Here is a 15,540-nt window from a genome sequence, read left to right on the forward strand (position 1 = left end):
AATAAATGTAAGCAACCGCTGGAAAGAGGGGGGGAGGAAGTCAAGTTTCGCAATGTTAAGATGATTGTAAAATTGGTGAAATGTATAAACTTGAAAATAATTTTTTTTGGGAGAGTCTCACGCTTTACCAACCGAGCTAGCCCATCAATTGTCCATTTATTCCTAGTCTCGTGTGTGTGTGTCTGTGTGTGTAAAAAATAAAAATAAGAATCCAATTAAAATCCATGCAGCACGCTAGTCCGGAGAGTGACAGCTTGCTGCAACAAGCAGAGAAAAAGTGATCCAGCGGTGCGTCAGAGCTCTCCGCAATTTCCAAGCTTTCCAGGCGCGGGATCGCAGCTCTGCAGCGCGCAGGCGGCCATAGGATTGCAGGAGGCAGCGATCTTCCTCCCCGGTCCTCAGAGGGTTAACCGGAGGCCGGATCCTAGAGAGGAGCGAAATCTGGGGAGCTGGAGGGGGGAGGGCAAAGGCCTCCCTAGCCAAGGCCCCTCCCCATCCTGCCTTGCAGATCGAGGAAGCAGGAGAGGAGATCCTATGGAGAGCAGAGGGTGCTTTGCGGCGAGGTTGCGCCCTGATCCTGCATAAGGAGCCGGGTGTTTCTTTAAATCGGGGTAGCAGGGAAATCTGGTGAGTCTCTCTCCTCTTGCATTTGGCCTTGGGGGTGTCATTGCTATTTATTGTTATGATTATTCTTGTTATGCATGTTTGTGTTTTCACGTTGCAAAATTGCCCCGTGTTCTTTGGATGAAGGGCGGTGTGTAAATCTGAATAATAATAATAATGATCAGTGCTTTTTTTCTAAAAAAAAATGTTTAGGGGGCACTCTCATTTTGACTCAAGAAAACCACCATTTTATAGTTCAAATAAAGACAGTAAATGGACAAAAATTCACAAAATGTTTAGGCATAGCTGTCAACGTTTCCCTATTTTTAAGGGAAATTCCCTTATTCTGAATAGGATTCCTCATAAGAAAAGCGAAAAGTTGACAGATATGCGTTTAGGGGTATGCGTACCGCTGTGTCCACCCGCCCCTCCAGGAAAAAGCAATAATAATAATAATTTATTATTTGTACCCTACGCATCTGAATGGGTCTCCCCAGCCAATCTGGGCAGCTTCCAACAAAGATTAAAAAATACATGGAAATGTCACACGTTAAAAACTTCCCTGAATAATAATAATAATAATAATAATAATAATAATAATAATAATACCACCACCAGATTTGCAGTAGGGACTGGGAGCCTGGGAAATGCAAGCAGGGAAACGGAAGGGGTGGGTGGGAAGATAGCCCCCAAGTGGGGAGAAGCCCAGTAGGGCTGGACAAAATGGATATTGACAAGCTGGAAGGTGGGGGAAGAGGAGGGCGGCCGGGATGATCAAGGGTCTGCAAGCCTTCGGAGGGAGATGGGTAGCCTGGGAAGAGAAATGAGAGCCATCTTCAAATATCTCAAGGGCTGTCCCATGGAAGATGGAGCAAGCTTGTTTTCTCCTCTTCCAGAGGGCAGGACTCGAACCCATGGCTTCCAGTTACAAGCAAGAAGATTCCATACGGAAAAACTTTCTGACAGTCAGAGCTTTTTGACAGTCGAATGGCCTCCCCCTCGGGAGGTGATGGACTTTCCTTCCTTGGAGGTTTTGAAAAGCAGAGGTTAGATGGCCAACTGTCAGGGATGCTTTAGCTGAGATTCCGGCAGTGGATTCCGAGGTTGGACAACAACAACAACAACAACAACAACAACAACAACAACAACAACAAAAAATAATTTATTATTTGTACCCCGCCCATCTGGCTGGGTTTCCCCAGCCACTCTGGGCGGCTTCCAACAAAGATGAAAAATACACTAAAATGTCACATATTAAAAACTTCCCTGAACAGGGCTGCCTTCAGATGTCTTCTGAATGTCAGGTAGTTGTTTATCGCTTTGACATCTAATGGGAGGGCGTTCCACAGGGCGGGCGCCACTACTGAGAAGGCCCTCTGCCTGGTTCCCTGTAACTTGGCCTCTCGCAGTGAGGGAACCGCCAGAAGGCCCTCGGAGCTGGACCTCAGTGTCCGGGCAGAACGATGGAGGTGGAGACGCTCCTTCAGATATACTGGACCGAGGTCGTTTAGGGCTTTAAAGGTCAGCACCAACACTTTGAATTGTGCTCGGAAACGTACTGGGAGCCAATGTAGGTCTTTCAAGACCGGCGTTATATGGTCTCGGTGGCCGCTCCCAGTCACCAGTCTAGCTGCCGCATTTTGGATTAGTTGTAGTTTCCGGGTCACCTTCAAAGGTAGCCCCACGTAGAGCGCATTGCAGTAGTCCAAGCGGGAGATAACCAGAGCATGCATCACTCTGGCGAGATAGTCTGCAGGCAGATAGGGTCTTAGCCTACGTACCAGATGGAGCTGGTAAACAGCTGCCCTGGATACAGATTTGACCTGTACCTCCATGGACAGCTGTGAGTCCAAAATGACTCCCAGGCTGCGCACCTGGTCCTTCAGGGGCACAGTTACCCCATTCAGGACCAGGGAGTCCCCCACACTTGCCCACCTCCTGTCCCCCAGAAACAGTACTTCTGTCTTGTCAGGATTCAACCTCAATCTGTTAGCCGCCATCCATCCTCCAACTGCCTCCAGGCACTCACACAGGACCTTCACTGCCTTCACTGGTTCTGATTTGAAAGAGAGGTAGAGCTGGGTATCATCCGCATACTGATGAACACCCAGCCCAAACCTCCTGATGATCTCTCCCAGTGGCTGCATGTAAATGTTGAAAAGCATGGGGGAGAGGACAGAACCCTGAGGCACCCCACAAATGACCCTTGGGTCCCTTCCAACTCTATGAGGGACTGGGGAGAAAAGCAGGCCTTCGTCACCACCACCATATATTTCTAATACCCCACTCATCTGGCTGGGTTGCCCCTGACACGCCAACAGAAATACAGTGGTACCTCTGGTTGCGAACGGGATCCGTTCCGGAGGCCCGTTTGCAACATGAAAAGAGCGCAACCCGCAGTGGCGCATCTGCGCAGAGCGGGTCACGATTCGCTGCTTATGCGCATGCGCATGACGTCATTTTGCCTGTCTGTGCATGCGTGAGCGGCGAAACACAGAAGTAACCCTTTCTGGTACTTCCAGGTTTCAGCGGGACATAACCTGAAAGAACGTACAGTGGTGCCTCGCAAGACGAAATTAATTCGTTCTGCGAGTTTTTTCGTTCTACGAGTTTTTTCGTCTTGCGAAGCACCACTGCGTATTGACGGTTTCCCGTAGGAATGCATTGGCGGTTTAAAAAAAAAGGCGCAAGACGTTTCGTCTTGCGAAGCAAGCCCATAGGGAAATCCGTCTTGCGAAGCAACTCAGAAAACGAAAAACTCTTTCGTCTTGCGAGTTTTTCGTCTTCCGAGGCATTCGTCTTGCGAGGTACCACTGTAACAGAAATTGTGTGGCGGTGGCACGGCGGCAGCAGGAGGCCCCATTAGCTAAAGTGCTTTAGGTTAAGAACAGTTTCAGGTTAAGAACGGACCTGCAGAACGAATTAAGTTCTTAACCCGAGGTACCACTGTACAGGAAAAACAGCAACAACATCAAACATTAAAAGCTTCCATGGGGAGCCTGCTTAGAATCATAGAACGGCAGCATTGAAAGGGACCCCAAGAGTCGTCTAGTCCAGCCATCTTTCACCAAACATGGGGTTCAAACCCACAACCCTGAGAGTAAGAGTCTCGTGCTCTATCGACTGAGCTACAGTACACTGGCGGAAAACAATGACTTTATCTACATATATACTATATATAGTTTTGTAACGTATATGGTGGTACCTTTGGTTAAGAACTTAATTTGTTCTGGAGGTCCATTCTTAACCTGAAACTGTTTTTAACCTGAGGTACCACTTTAGCTAATAGGGCCTCGCACTGCCCAAGGTACTATTTCTGGGTTAGCAGAGTCTGTAGCGTATGTAACCTGAAGCATCTGTAACCTGAGGTACCACTGTATTTTGCTACTGCTGTTGTCCTTGGCCTTTTAAAATGTTTTTTAAAAGGTATCCTTACAGTGGTACCTCTGGTTACGTGCTTAATTCGTTCTGGAGGTCCGTTCTTAACCTGAAACTGTTCTTAACCTAAAGCACCACTTTAGCTAATGGGGCCTCCTGCCGCTGCCACGCGATTTCTGTTCTCATCCTGAAGCAAAGTTCTTAACCCGAGGTACTATTTCTGGGTTAGCGGAGTCTGTAACCTGAAGCGTATGTAACCTGAAGCGTCTGTAACCTGAGGTACCACTGTATTAATTTCCCCTTTACTTTTTATTTTTCTTATTTATCTCCCTGCAATCGATAAAATGAAATATTTTCAAAATGTTCTTATTCCTAGGTATCTTTCTCGGCTGCGAAGGTCTCCGGCTCCTCGCTTCTTTGGCCAGATTTTTCCTTAAGACGGCATCTGACTGAGTAGGGAAAGGGACACGTTTTTCAGCCATGTTGGAGGCTGCCTCAGATCATGCGCTGAAGGTGGAAGGGGCAGAATTTGCTGGCCCAGGGGCAGGAAGAGGATCCCATGCCGTCCAAGCTGCAGGCAGCAAAGGATGCTGGGAAAACACCCGGCAAAAGGTCCTGGGGGAGGAGGACCCACTCAGCTTGGATTCTTGGCGCCAGCGTTTCAGGCACTTTCACTACCAGGAGGCCGAGGAACCCAGAGCGGTTTGCAGCCGACTCCACCACCTCTGTTGTCAGTGGCTGAAGCCGGAGCGGTACACGAAAGCTCAGATCCTGGACCTGGTGATCCTGGAGCAGTTCCTGGCTGTCCTCCCCCCGGAGATGGAGAACTGGGTCAGGGAATGTGGAGCAGAGACCAGTTCCCAGGCGGTGGCCCTGGCCGAAGGTTTCCTCCTGAGCCGGGCAGAGGAGAAGAAGCAGGCAGAGCAGCAGGTGAGAGAGTTTCATCTTAATAATTTTGTTCTGATGGCTGTATTTTCATAAAATAAACAAAAACATTTTTATTGTTTTGGATATTAGAGGCTGCAGCAAAAATAACTTACCGTATTTTTCGCCCTATAGGACGCACTTTTCCTCCTCCAAAAATGAAGGCGAAGTGTGTGTGCGTCCTATGGGGCGAATGCAGGCTTTCACTGAAGCCTGGAGAGCCCCACTGCCAGCCCCGCAAGCTCGGGGGACAGCGGGGAGGCGCAGCGCACCATCCCGCTGTCTCCCGATGTGGTTTGGAGGCTGGTGGCGGGGAGAAGCCCACTTCTCCCTGCAGCCAGCCGCGCAAGCTCGGGGGACAGCGCAGAGGCGCAGCGCGCCCAGGCTTAGCTTCGCACAGCTCTCTGCAAGCCGTGGGAGCCCAGTGCTGGGCTCCCACACTTGCGGAGAGCTGCATGTTCTGGGGGCTGGGGTCGGGGGAAGCTCGGGCTTTCCCCGCCCCAGCCCCGCGCCTGGGGGGGAAATAATTTTTTTCCCTTTATTCCCCCCCCCCCAAAATTAGGTGCCTCCTATGGGCCGGTGTGTCCTATAGGGCGAAAAATATGGTACTTGTTAAACTTTAACTGCTACTGTATTTTTCGCTCTATAGGACGCACTTTTTCCCCTCCAAAAATGAAGGGGAAATGTGTGTGTGTCCTATGGAGCGAATGCAGGCTCCTTGGCTTCAGCGATAGCAATGCGCAGTCTCCGAAGCGCAGAGGGAGAGCTCCCCCCGCGCTCCGGAGGCTTCGTGTTGCTTTCGCTGAAGCCGCCTGAAGCCCCCGGAGTGCAGGGAATTCCCGCTGCACTCCAGGGGCTTCAGGCAGCTATCCACAAGCCTTCGGAGCGCAGCAGGAGTTCCCGCTGTGCTCCGAAGGCTTGCGGATAGCCGCCTGAAGCCTGGAGAGCGAGTGTGGTCGGTGCACACCAATCACTCTTGCTCTCCAGGCTTCGCTTCGCTGGAGAGGCGCTGCACAGTTTTCCCTCTCTGCGCAGCGCCCCTTCAGCGAAGCGGGAGGAGAAATGGAAGGGGCTCCATTTCTCCTGCCGCTTCGCTGAAGGGGCGCTGAGCAGAGAGGGGAGAAATTTTTTCCCCTGTTCTCCCCCTCCTATGGTCTGGTGTGTCCTATAGAGCGAAAAATACGGTATATTACAACCGGTCATTCCATTATCCCTCTTCTTCTATTGTTTAGGTATTTAGAATATAAATGTTTAAAAATCCCATATATCTGTCTGTCTGTCTGTCTATATCTCTATCTATCTATCTATCTATCTATCTATCTATCATCTCTATCTATCTATCTATCTATATCTCTATCATCTATCTGTCTAACTATCTATCATCTATCTATCTATCTATCTATCTATCTATCTATCTATCTATGTCTACCCAGGTATTCAGTGTCTGAAGAAGTTTTATTGAGTGACATGTTACATTCGGGAATCTCCTAACATGTATTCCATGTATAGTGGTGCCCCGCAAGACGAATGCCTCGCAAGACGAAAAACTCGCTAGACGAAAGGGTTTTCCATTTTCTGAGTTGCTTCGCAAGACAAATTTCCCTATGGGCTTGCTTCGCAAGACGAAAATGTCTTGCGCCTTTTTTTTTTAAACCGCCAATGCATTCCTATGGGAAACCGTCAATACACATTGGTGCTTCGCAAGACGAAAAAACTCGTAGAACAAAAAAACTCGCAGAACGAATTAATTTCGACTTGCGGGGCACCACTGTATATCCTTTTTCTCATCCATTTCTCTCTTTACTCCCAAAATTTGGTGTGAGACAGTTTCATCCTGATAACACAGAGATTTCCAATAATATTGCGAAACCCTGCCAGTTGGCTCACTTTCCCAACAAATCCTCTTCAGAGGTGACATTCCACTCCGGACTTAGGGCGTTTCTTTTTGCTAACCCTTCTCTCTCTCTCTCTCTCTCTCTCTCTCTCTCTCTCATCCCTGTTTTCCTTACAGGGCCTGTTTGAAGCAGTGGCCGCTGATGTTCCTGAGGCAAAGGAAGCTCCACTGAAGCTGGAAAGATCATCTCTTTGTGCTGGAGCTACTTCTCAGCATACAGATCAAGTAAGAGGATCATAAAGCTGGAAGGGGACCTACGGGTCATCTAGTCCAACCCCCTTGCAATGCAGGAATTGTTGACATGCAGAGGGCCGGGAGGCCAGCTGGTTAGCCCCGGCTGGGCCATCTCCTTCCAGCGGCCCAGTGCGAAGACCATCACCTCTGCTCTGACGTAAATCAGCGACCCGGACTTCTGAGCCAGGGCACACTATCAGCATATTATAACTACAGATTTATTAATCATAAATCAGGACAAAGAAACATGTCTTCTCTCTCGTCGTCTCAGAGAGAACAGCAATATTTTGAAAGAAAAAAGAAAGAAAAAATCTCAAAGCGGGTTTACAGCACATTAATCTTAGGATTCCTGCTCCGTGTTTGCAGTCATGAGATTGTTGCCTATCACATGACGGTGTATGTTTTCATTCCACAGTGTGGGAAGTGACGGAGACAGGATGTTTTGCGTTACTGTTCTCCGGAAAGTGGGACTATTGTCCTTTGTCTCCTTCTCTTTGCTGTCTGATGAGAAAGAGGAAGGAGCTCAGTCAGAATGCTCCAAGGGTCTTATATGTAAATAAAAGTAGATTAGCCAAAATGCTGTGCTACTGAGTTCTGTTACACAAACTGCAAATACTACAGGATCGTAAGTGTGCTGATGCTTTTGGTATCAATCGCTGTGATGTTCGGGCTGGAGAAAGCTTTTGAAGCCCCCGAATGACCAACCAGGAGAGAGAGAACATGCCAGCCGGGCATGTGTCTCTACCAGCATCCTACAAGAGAGTAGGATGATCCTAACAGTTAAAACATCAAACCTAACAATCCAGAAAAAACGAAAACAAATTCAAGCTCCAAGGAAAATATTTCAGATCCTTCACCATGTGACACTTTGCTTTGCCCATATTTATTGACCAACTTACCGTATTTTTTGCTCTATAAGACTCACTTTTTCCCTCCTGAAAAGTAAGGGGAAATGTGTGTGTGTCTTATGGAGCGAATGCAGGCTGCGCAGCTATCCCAGAAGCCAGAACAGCAAGAGGGATTGCTGCTTTCACTGCACAGCGATCCCTCTCGCTGTTCTGGCTTCTGATATTCAGAATAATTTTTTTCTTGTTTTCCTCCTCCAAAAACTAGGTGCGTCTTGTGGTCTGGTGCGTCTTATAGAGCGAAAAGTACAGTAATTTATAGAGCAGCCCCATAGCAGGACTCTAGGAAGCCAGGGTGGTGCAGTGGTTAGGGTGTCGGACAAGGACCTGGGAGATCAGGGTTCAAATTCCCCCACTCTGCCATGAAGCTCACTGGGTGACCTTGGAGTCAGTCACAGCCTCTTAACCTACCTCACAGGGTCATTGTTGGGATTAACTGATGAGGGAGGGTGAACCATGTACTCCTTGCTGAAAAAGTTGTGATATAAATGCAATAAATGAGCTCTTTTGCTTCCTTGTATGAGAAAGCTGGAGCGGCCAGCCAGGTGGAGATGCCAGTCTCCACGTGGTCGCAATTTAATCTGCACCAGTTGCAAAATGCGCCTTGCACCTGGGGAATTTTGAGCACTGAGAAGGCCCTTTCCTGAGCCACTGAGAGGAGCTCTGGCTTCCTCTGTCCTTTGCTTGTCTCTCTGGACCTGGAAACATTGCACTTTCCCATTAGACCATGGCTAGCCAAACTAACAGGGACCCGGTTGGCGCTGTGGGTAAAAGCCTCAGCGCCTAGGGCTTGCCGATCGAAAGGTCGGCAGTTCGAATCCCCGCAGCGGGGTGCGCTCCCGTCATTCGGTCCCAGCGCCTGCCAACCTAGCAGTTCGAAAGCACCCTTGGGTGCAAGTAGATAAATAGGGACCGCTTACTGGCGGGAAGGTAAACGGTGTTTCCGTGTGCTGCGCTGGCTCACCAGATGCAGCTTTGTCACGCTGGCCACGTGACCCGGAAGTGTCTCCGGACAGCGCTGGCCCCCGGCCTCTTAAGTGAGATGGGCGCACAACCCTAGAGTCTGTCAAGACTGGCCCGTACGGGCAGGGGTACCTTTACCTTTTAGCCAAACTAAGGCCCGGGGGCCGGATCCAGCCCAATCACCTTCTAAATCCGGCCCGTGGACGGTCCAGGAATCAGCTTGTTTTTACATGAGTAGAATGTGCCCTTTTATTTAAAATGCATCTCTGGGGTATTTGTGGGGCATAGGAATTCGTTCGTTATTTTATTTTCCAAAATATAGTCCGGCCCCCCACAAGGTCTGAGGGACAGTGGGCCGGCCCCCTGTTTGCTGTCCCTGCATTAGACCTTCCAATGGCTTGACTCAAGTGTACTTTCTGGTTGTGCTCGCTGGGGTCAGAACAGATTGAGGTTGAATCCTGACAAGACAGAAGTACTGTTTTGGGGGGACAGGAGGCGGGCAGGTTTGGAGGACCCCCTGGTCCTGAATGGGGTAACTGTGCCCCTGAAGGACCAGGAGTGCAGCCTGGGAGTCATTTTGGACTCACAGCTGTCCATGGAGGCGCAGGTCAATTCTGTGTCCAGGGCAGCTGTCTACCAGCTCCATGTGGGACGCAGGCTGAGACCCTACCTGCCCGCAGACTGTCTCACCAGAGTGGTGCATGCTCTAGTTATCTCTCACTTGGACTACTGCAATGCGCTCTACGTGGGGCTACCTTTGAAGGTAACCCGGAAATTGTAATTAATCCAGAATGTGGCAGCGAGACTGGTGACTGGGAACGGCCGCCGAGACCATATAACACCGGTCCTGAAAGACCTACATTGGCTCCCAGTACATTTCTGAGCACAATTCAAGGTGTTGGTGCTGACCTTTAAAGCCCTAAACGGCCTCAGCCCAGTATACCTGAAGGAGTGTCTCCACCCCCATAGTCCAGCCCGGACACTGAGGTCCAGCTCCATGGGCCTTCTGGCGGTTCCCTCACTGCAAGAAGTGAGGTTACAGGCAACCAGTCAGAGGGCCTTCTCGGTGGTGGCACCTGCCCTGTGGAACGTCCTCCAATCAGATGTCAAGGAACTATCTGACTTTTAGCAGAAATCTGAAGGCAGCCCTGTTTAGGGAACTTTTTAATGTTTGATGTTTCATTGTGTTTTTAATATTCTGTTGGGAGCTGCCCAGAGTGGCTGGGGAATAAATAAATTGTTGTTGTTGTTATCTGTCGCATTAACTGCGAGCGGGAAATGGTCTTTTTCCTTTTCAGGGTCTGGTGACGCTCGAGGAGGTGGCTGTGCGTTTCACTGAGGAGGAGTGGGACCTGCTGGATCTGAGCCAAAGAGCCTTGTACAAGGAAGTCATGGAGGAGAATGGTGGCATCGTGGCCTTTTTGGGTGAGGCCCCTTGCCCACTGCACTTTCCCTTGGTTTGGGGATGATAAGACCCCAGTGAAGCTTTTCCTTTTAATAGATTACAAGGCAGGGAGGGTTGCATGTTCCTTTTCTTCCTCACAATCAAGATGTGTTTTCCCCCTGGTGGTCTCATCTGAGAATAAGATATTTTCTGCCTATTTTCCGCAAGTGCTATGATACGATAACTAGTGGAAGTCCATCTAAAAAAAAAGTTTTTGAGCTATTTTAAAAAGAAATTCGTCAAAATCTACACCTTCGACATGGGTTGTTGCACTTTAAGGCACTTTCCGACTGGGAGCTGTTTACGATGGCCGAATCCTGGACGTATGGCAACTCTATTTGCCTCAAGGCATGTTTTCTGGCAGCTTATCTAATGAAGAAGAAGAAGAAGAAGAAGAGTTTGGATTTGATATCCCGCCTTTCACTCCCTTTAAGGAGTCTCAAAGCGGCTAACATTCTCCTTTCCCTTCCTCCCCCACAACAAACACTCTGTGAGGTGAGTGGGGCTGAGAGACTTCAGAGAAGTGTGACTGGCCCAAGGTCACCCAGCAGCTGCATGTGGAGGTGCGGAGACGCGAACCCGGTTCCCCAGATTACGAGACTACCGCTCTTAACCACTACACCACACTGAGTAACCACTACACCACACTGGCTCTCAGTGTGTATTCCTTTATTTGAATACATACCAATCAGAGGGCCTTCTCGGTAGTGGCGCCCACCCTATGGAATGCTGTCCCATCAGATGTCAAGGAAATAAACAACCACCTGACTTTTAGAAGACATCTGAAGGCAGCACCGCTTAGGGAAGTTTTTAATGTTTGATGTTTTATTGTGTTTTTAATATTTTGTTGGGAGCTGCCCAGAGTGGCTGGGGAAACCCAGCCAGATGGGCGGGGTATAAATAAATTATCATCATCATCTCTTCTCAAATCCGAATTTCCTTCCTCTTGAGGAATCCAGTTCGTTTTATCCCTTAGAATGCTAAGCAGTAGGATGACACCGTCTTTGCATTTCTCTCAAAAAAGGAGGCAAAAGGAGGAAATGTGCTCTCTGCACCCGGAACATAGCATATTATTATTATTATTATTATTATTATTATTATTATTATTATTATTATTATTACGTTCTGTTGGGAGCCACCCAGAGTGGCTGTGGAAACCCAACCAGATGGGTGGGGTATAAATAAATTATTATTATTATTATTATTATTATTATTATTATTATTATTATTAAAAGAGTGGGGTGCTATATTGGGAAATGCTTCAGGTTGGGGGGGGAGACAACCATCTTAATCCCGCTTTGTATAGCAGATTTTTCTCCTTTCCCCTATTTCCCACAACAGCAATCAATTCTTAGTTAGCGTACTTCTTCAATTTCAGGCTTTACATGTTGTCTCTCTTCTTCTCAGGAGACGAAAGAGCCAGGTGTAAAGAGCAGGAACAGCAGGGGAGAAAAGCAGAAGGAAAACCGGAGACGAGGAAGGAGAAATCCTCTTCCTCCCAAAGGGGCGATGTTGCTGAAATCCCAGTGGGAGAGGAAATGGAGGACGGAAAACAGAGCGGCCAGTGCTCTTTGTGCGAGGACAATTTCATCTGCACGGCAAGCAGCGCTGGGCGAAAGCTCTTCGAATGCATGAATTGCAGCAAGAGCTTTTCCAAAAGTTCCTACCTTCGGAAACACCTCCGTATCCACACAGGGCAGAAGCCGTACAAATGCGCCGAGTGCGGAAAGAGCTTCAGTCAGAGGACAGACCTCAAGAGACACCAGTGGATCCACACAGTGGAGAAGCCGTATAAATGTCTCGAGTGCGAAAAAAGCTTCACCCAGAAGAGGAGCCTCAGCACACATCAGATGAATCACAGAGGGGAGAAACCGTTTCAATGCCCCGAGTGCGGGAAGAACTTTGCTCAGAAAAATTACCTCACGATCCACCAGCTGACTCACAGGGAGGAGAAGCCGTTTAGGTGCGTGGAGTGCGGAAAGAGCTTTGGCCAGCTCAAAGATCTCAACAGGCACAGGCGGGTTCATTTTGGGCAGAAGCCGTATAAATGCTTGGCGTGCAGCCAGGGCTTTTGGTACGAAGGCCACCTTAAAAATCACCTCCGGATTCACACCGGGGAGAAACCGTATACCTGTCTGGAGTGCGGGAAGAGCTTTATTCGGAAAACGGACCTCAACAGGCACCAGAGGAGTCACACCGGGGCGAAGCCGTATCAGTGTTTGGAGTGCGGGAAAAACTTCACAGAGAAGAAGAACCTCAGTTTACATCAGATGAAGCACAGAGGGCAGAAACCATTTAAATGCCCGGAGTGCGGGAAAAGCTTTACTCAGAAAAATTACCTCACCGTGCACCAACTGACTCACAGAGGGGAGACGCCATATAAATGCTTGGAGTGCGGCAAGAGCTTCACCCGGAAAACTAGCCTTAGCTGTCATCAGAGAATCCACACCGGGGAGAAACCGTACGAATGCCTGGAGTGCGGAAAGAGATTTGCTTGGAGGAAAAGCCTAAGTTCTCATCAGACCATCCACACGGGAGAAACCGTCGAAATGTCTAGAGAGCTTTACTCGGAACAGAAACCCGGCCACGTCTCAAATCAATTGCAGATGGCGAAACCCTATCAATACCCAGATTGTTCCATGAGCTGCGAAGAAGCTGGAGAAGAAAAAATGTCCGTCTCAATTTTTCTGTGCCAGTGATCTTGAATCTCTTCTATGGTTTTTGTCCAATTATGTAACAAAAGTCACAAGATGGAGTCACCCCCCCGCCATACCCAACTAGAGTCCTTTTTGCCAGGCGCCTGGAGGAAACATCTCTTGCTCGAGAGCCAGTGTGGTGTAGTGGTTAAGAGCGGTAGACTCGTAATCTGGGGAACCGGGTTCGCGTCTCCGCTCCTCCACATGCAGCTGCTGGGTGACCTTGGGCCAGTCACACTTCTCTGAAGTCTCTCAGTCCCACTCACCTCACAGAGTGTTTGTTGTGGGGGAGGAAGGGAAAAGGAGAATGTTAGCCGCTTTGAGACTCCTTAGGGTAGTGATAAAGCGGGATATCAAATCCAACTCTTCTTCTCTGACCTGCTCTTTGCCTTGGTGCCAAAGGGTCATGCCACTCAGGGCGACCCAAAATCCCATCCTGTTTGGCAAATTTCCTTCCCCCTGTTCCCAGAGTTACAGGGCTAAAAGTAGGACCCTTCCCCTGTGAAATCCATCTTCCCTTTTGACATCCCTCTGCCGTCTCGCACTGCAAGGTTATTCCATGCATGTTTTGGAACTTCTCACTGAGTCTGTCTGGTGCAAATGTTCCCAAACTTATTTGGCCTACTGCCCCCTTTCCAGAAAAAAATATATTACTCAGTGCCCCCTGGAAACCTACCTTCTTTAAGCAAACAAACAGAAAGATGCAGTGGCAAATTTCTTCTCTTTTAGATATCTGTGTTTCTATCTACATGGGACGCGGGTGGCGCTGTGGGTTAAACCACAGAGCCTAGGACTTGCTGATCAGAAGGTCGGCGGTTCGAATCCCCGCGACGGGGTGAGCTCCCGTTGCTCGGTCCCTGCTCCTGCCAACCTAGCAGTTCGAAAGCATGTCAAAGTGCAAGTAGATAAATAGGTACCGCTCTGGCGGGAAGGTAAACGGTGTTTCTGTGTGCTGCTCTGGTTTTGCCAGAAGCAGCTTTGTCATTCTGGCCACATGACCCGGAAAACTGTCTGTGGACAAACGTCGGCTCCCTCGGCCAGTAAAGCGAGATGAGTGCCGCAATCCCAGAGTCATCCGCGACTGGACTTAACTGTCAGGGGTCCCTTTACCTTTATTTCTATCTACATATTGCTGGCAGTAAGCATTGTTACACAACAGATGAAACGTACAGTTCTTCAAAACGTTCTTCTTTCTTTAAGCTTCCACTGCCCCCTTATTTTTATTAAATGCCCCCCGGTTACACACAAGGCCCTGGATTGTTCCAGCACCCCCCCCCCCGGGGGGGGCGGTATAACCCACTTGGGGAAACACTGATCTAGTGCAAAGTGATTTTTTTCTTTTCATCCTATATTTTTGTCACCCGCCCCCCTTTCCCTTTAATAAACCTTTGAAAATTTGCACCTTTGGGGCTGTCTGTATGCTTTGACGTTCGAAGGTTAATTTCGTCCGCTGGGATAGCTCATGTCGGGAGAGCATGAAGCTCTTAGTCTCTGGGTTGTGGGTTCGAGAGCCCCACGTTGGGCGAAAGATTCCTGCGTTGTAGGGAGCTGCGACTAGGTGACCCTATGCCCAACCAAGAATGGGCTTAATTTTGGGGGGAAATTGTGCACACTTGAAAACGTTGGCAGCATTCGGATAAATTCAACGGTGTAAGTAGGTTTTGGTGGATGCAATATTGGAATACTGAATGGTTTAGTTTATATAAAATATGCAGGGATTTATGCTATGTAAAATGAAACATGGAAAGAGAAGGGAAGTCATTGATATTTTAAGGTTGTTTGAATACTCTAAATTGTAAAGCAGAAAATGTAATGTGTGTGTGTACAGTGGTGCCCCACAAGACGAATGCCTCGCAAGACGGAAAACCCGCAAGACGAAAGGGTTTTCCGTTTGCAGAGGCACTTCGCAAGACGAATTTCCCTATGGGCTTGCTTTGCAAGACGAAAATTGACGAAAATTGTTGCGATTTTTTTTCGCTCCAAAACCCCTTTTTCTGAAGCGCTAAGCTGCTAAAAGCATTTTAGCAGCAAAACCGCTAATCCCTTAAGCCTTAAAAAGCCATACTGTCAATAGCGCTAATAGCGCTAATAGCGCTAATCCGCTAATGGGCTTGCTTCGCAAGACGAAAAAACCGCAAGATGAAAAGACTCACAGAACGGATTCTTTTCGTCTTGCGAGGCACCACTGTATATTGAAATTTGATATTTTGAAATACTTTATTGTCACTTGTACAACTTGTATACATTGAAATTACACAAGCACCCCCCCCCCCCCAGTTCTCTTGGTCTTAATTCCCCTCGTTTACTGAAGCACACACACACACACCAAACCCAAAAGTCAGTTGCCCTGTTGTTATCTTTTCATTCAGCAGCCTAACAGCCCAGGGATAGAAGCTGAGGGCAGGAGATCAAGAAAGTGCCGGCCAGGGTGTGTATTTCATCCAGCGGATTCACGGGACAGCCCATAATATCTTGTGCTGTATTCACCACCCTCTGTAG

General features: G+C 48.6%; 1 protein-coding gene across 1 annotated transcript; it reads left to right on the forward strand.

Moving 5' to 3' along the window:
* Window positions 1-385: 385 nt before the first annotated feature.
* LOC310670308 (uncharacterized protein) lies at window positions 386-13,159 on the forward strand. The gene is made up of 5 exons (XM_083425459.1): window positions 386-627; window positions 4,358-4,911; window positions 6,917-7,024; window positions 10,200-10,326; window positions 11,753-13,159. Exons 2-5 carry the CDS (start codon window positions 4,462-4,464, stop codon window positions 13,042-13,044), a joined length of 1,977 nt encoding a protein of 658 aa, XP_083281585.1. The 5' UTR covers window positions 386-627; window positions 4,358-4,461; the 3' UTR covers window positions 13,045-13,159.
* The last annotated feature ends 2,381 nt before the right edge of the window (window positions 13,160-15,540 follow it).

This window comes from Podarcis tiliguerta, assembly GCF_965153285.1.
Source record: "Podarcis tiliguerta genome assembly, chromosome: 2".
In the NCBI taxonomy this organism is placed as follows: domain Eukaryota; kingdom Metazoa; phylum Chordata; class Lepidosauria; order Squamata; family Lacertidae; genus Podarcis; species Podarcis tiliguerta.

What these genes read in the sequence shown, in the direction of transcription:
- LOC310670308 (XM_083425459.1), top strand. Translation starts at nt 4,462, where the DNA reads ATGTTGGAGGCTGCCTCAGATCATGCGCTGAAGGTGGAAGGGGCAGAA. An exon ending in AGAAGCAGGCAGAGCAGCAG is followed by an intron (nt 4,912 to 6,916) that starts GTGAGAGAGTTT and finishes TTTTCCTTACAG; the next exon opens with GGCCTGTTTGAAGCAGTGGC. An exon ending in CTTCTCAGCATACAGATCAA is followed by an intron (nt 7,025 to 10,199) that starts GTAAGAGGATCA and finishes TTTCCTTTTCAG; the next exon opens with GGTCTGGTGACGCTCGAGGA.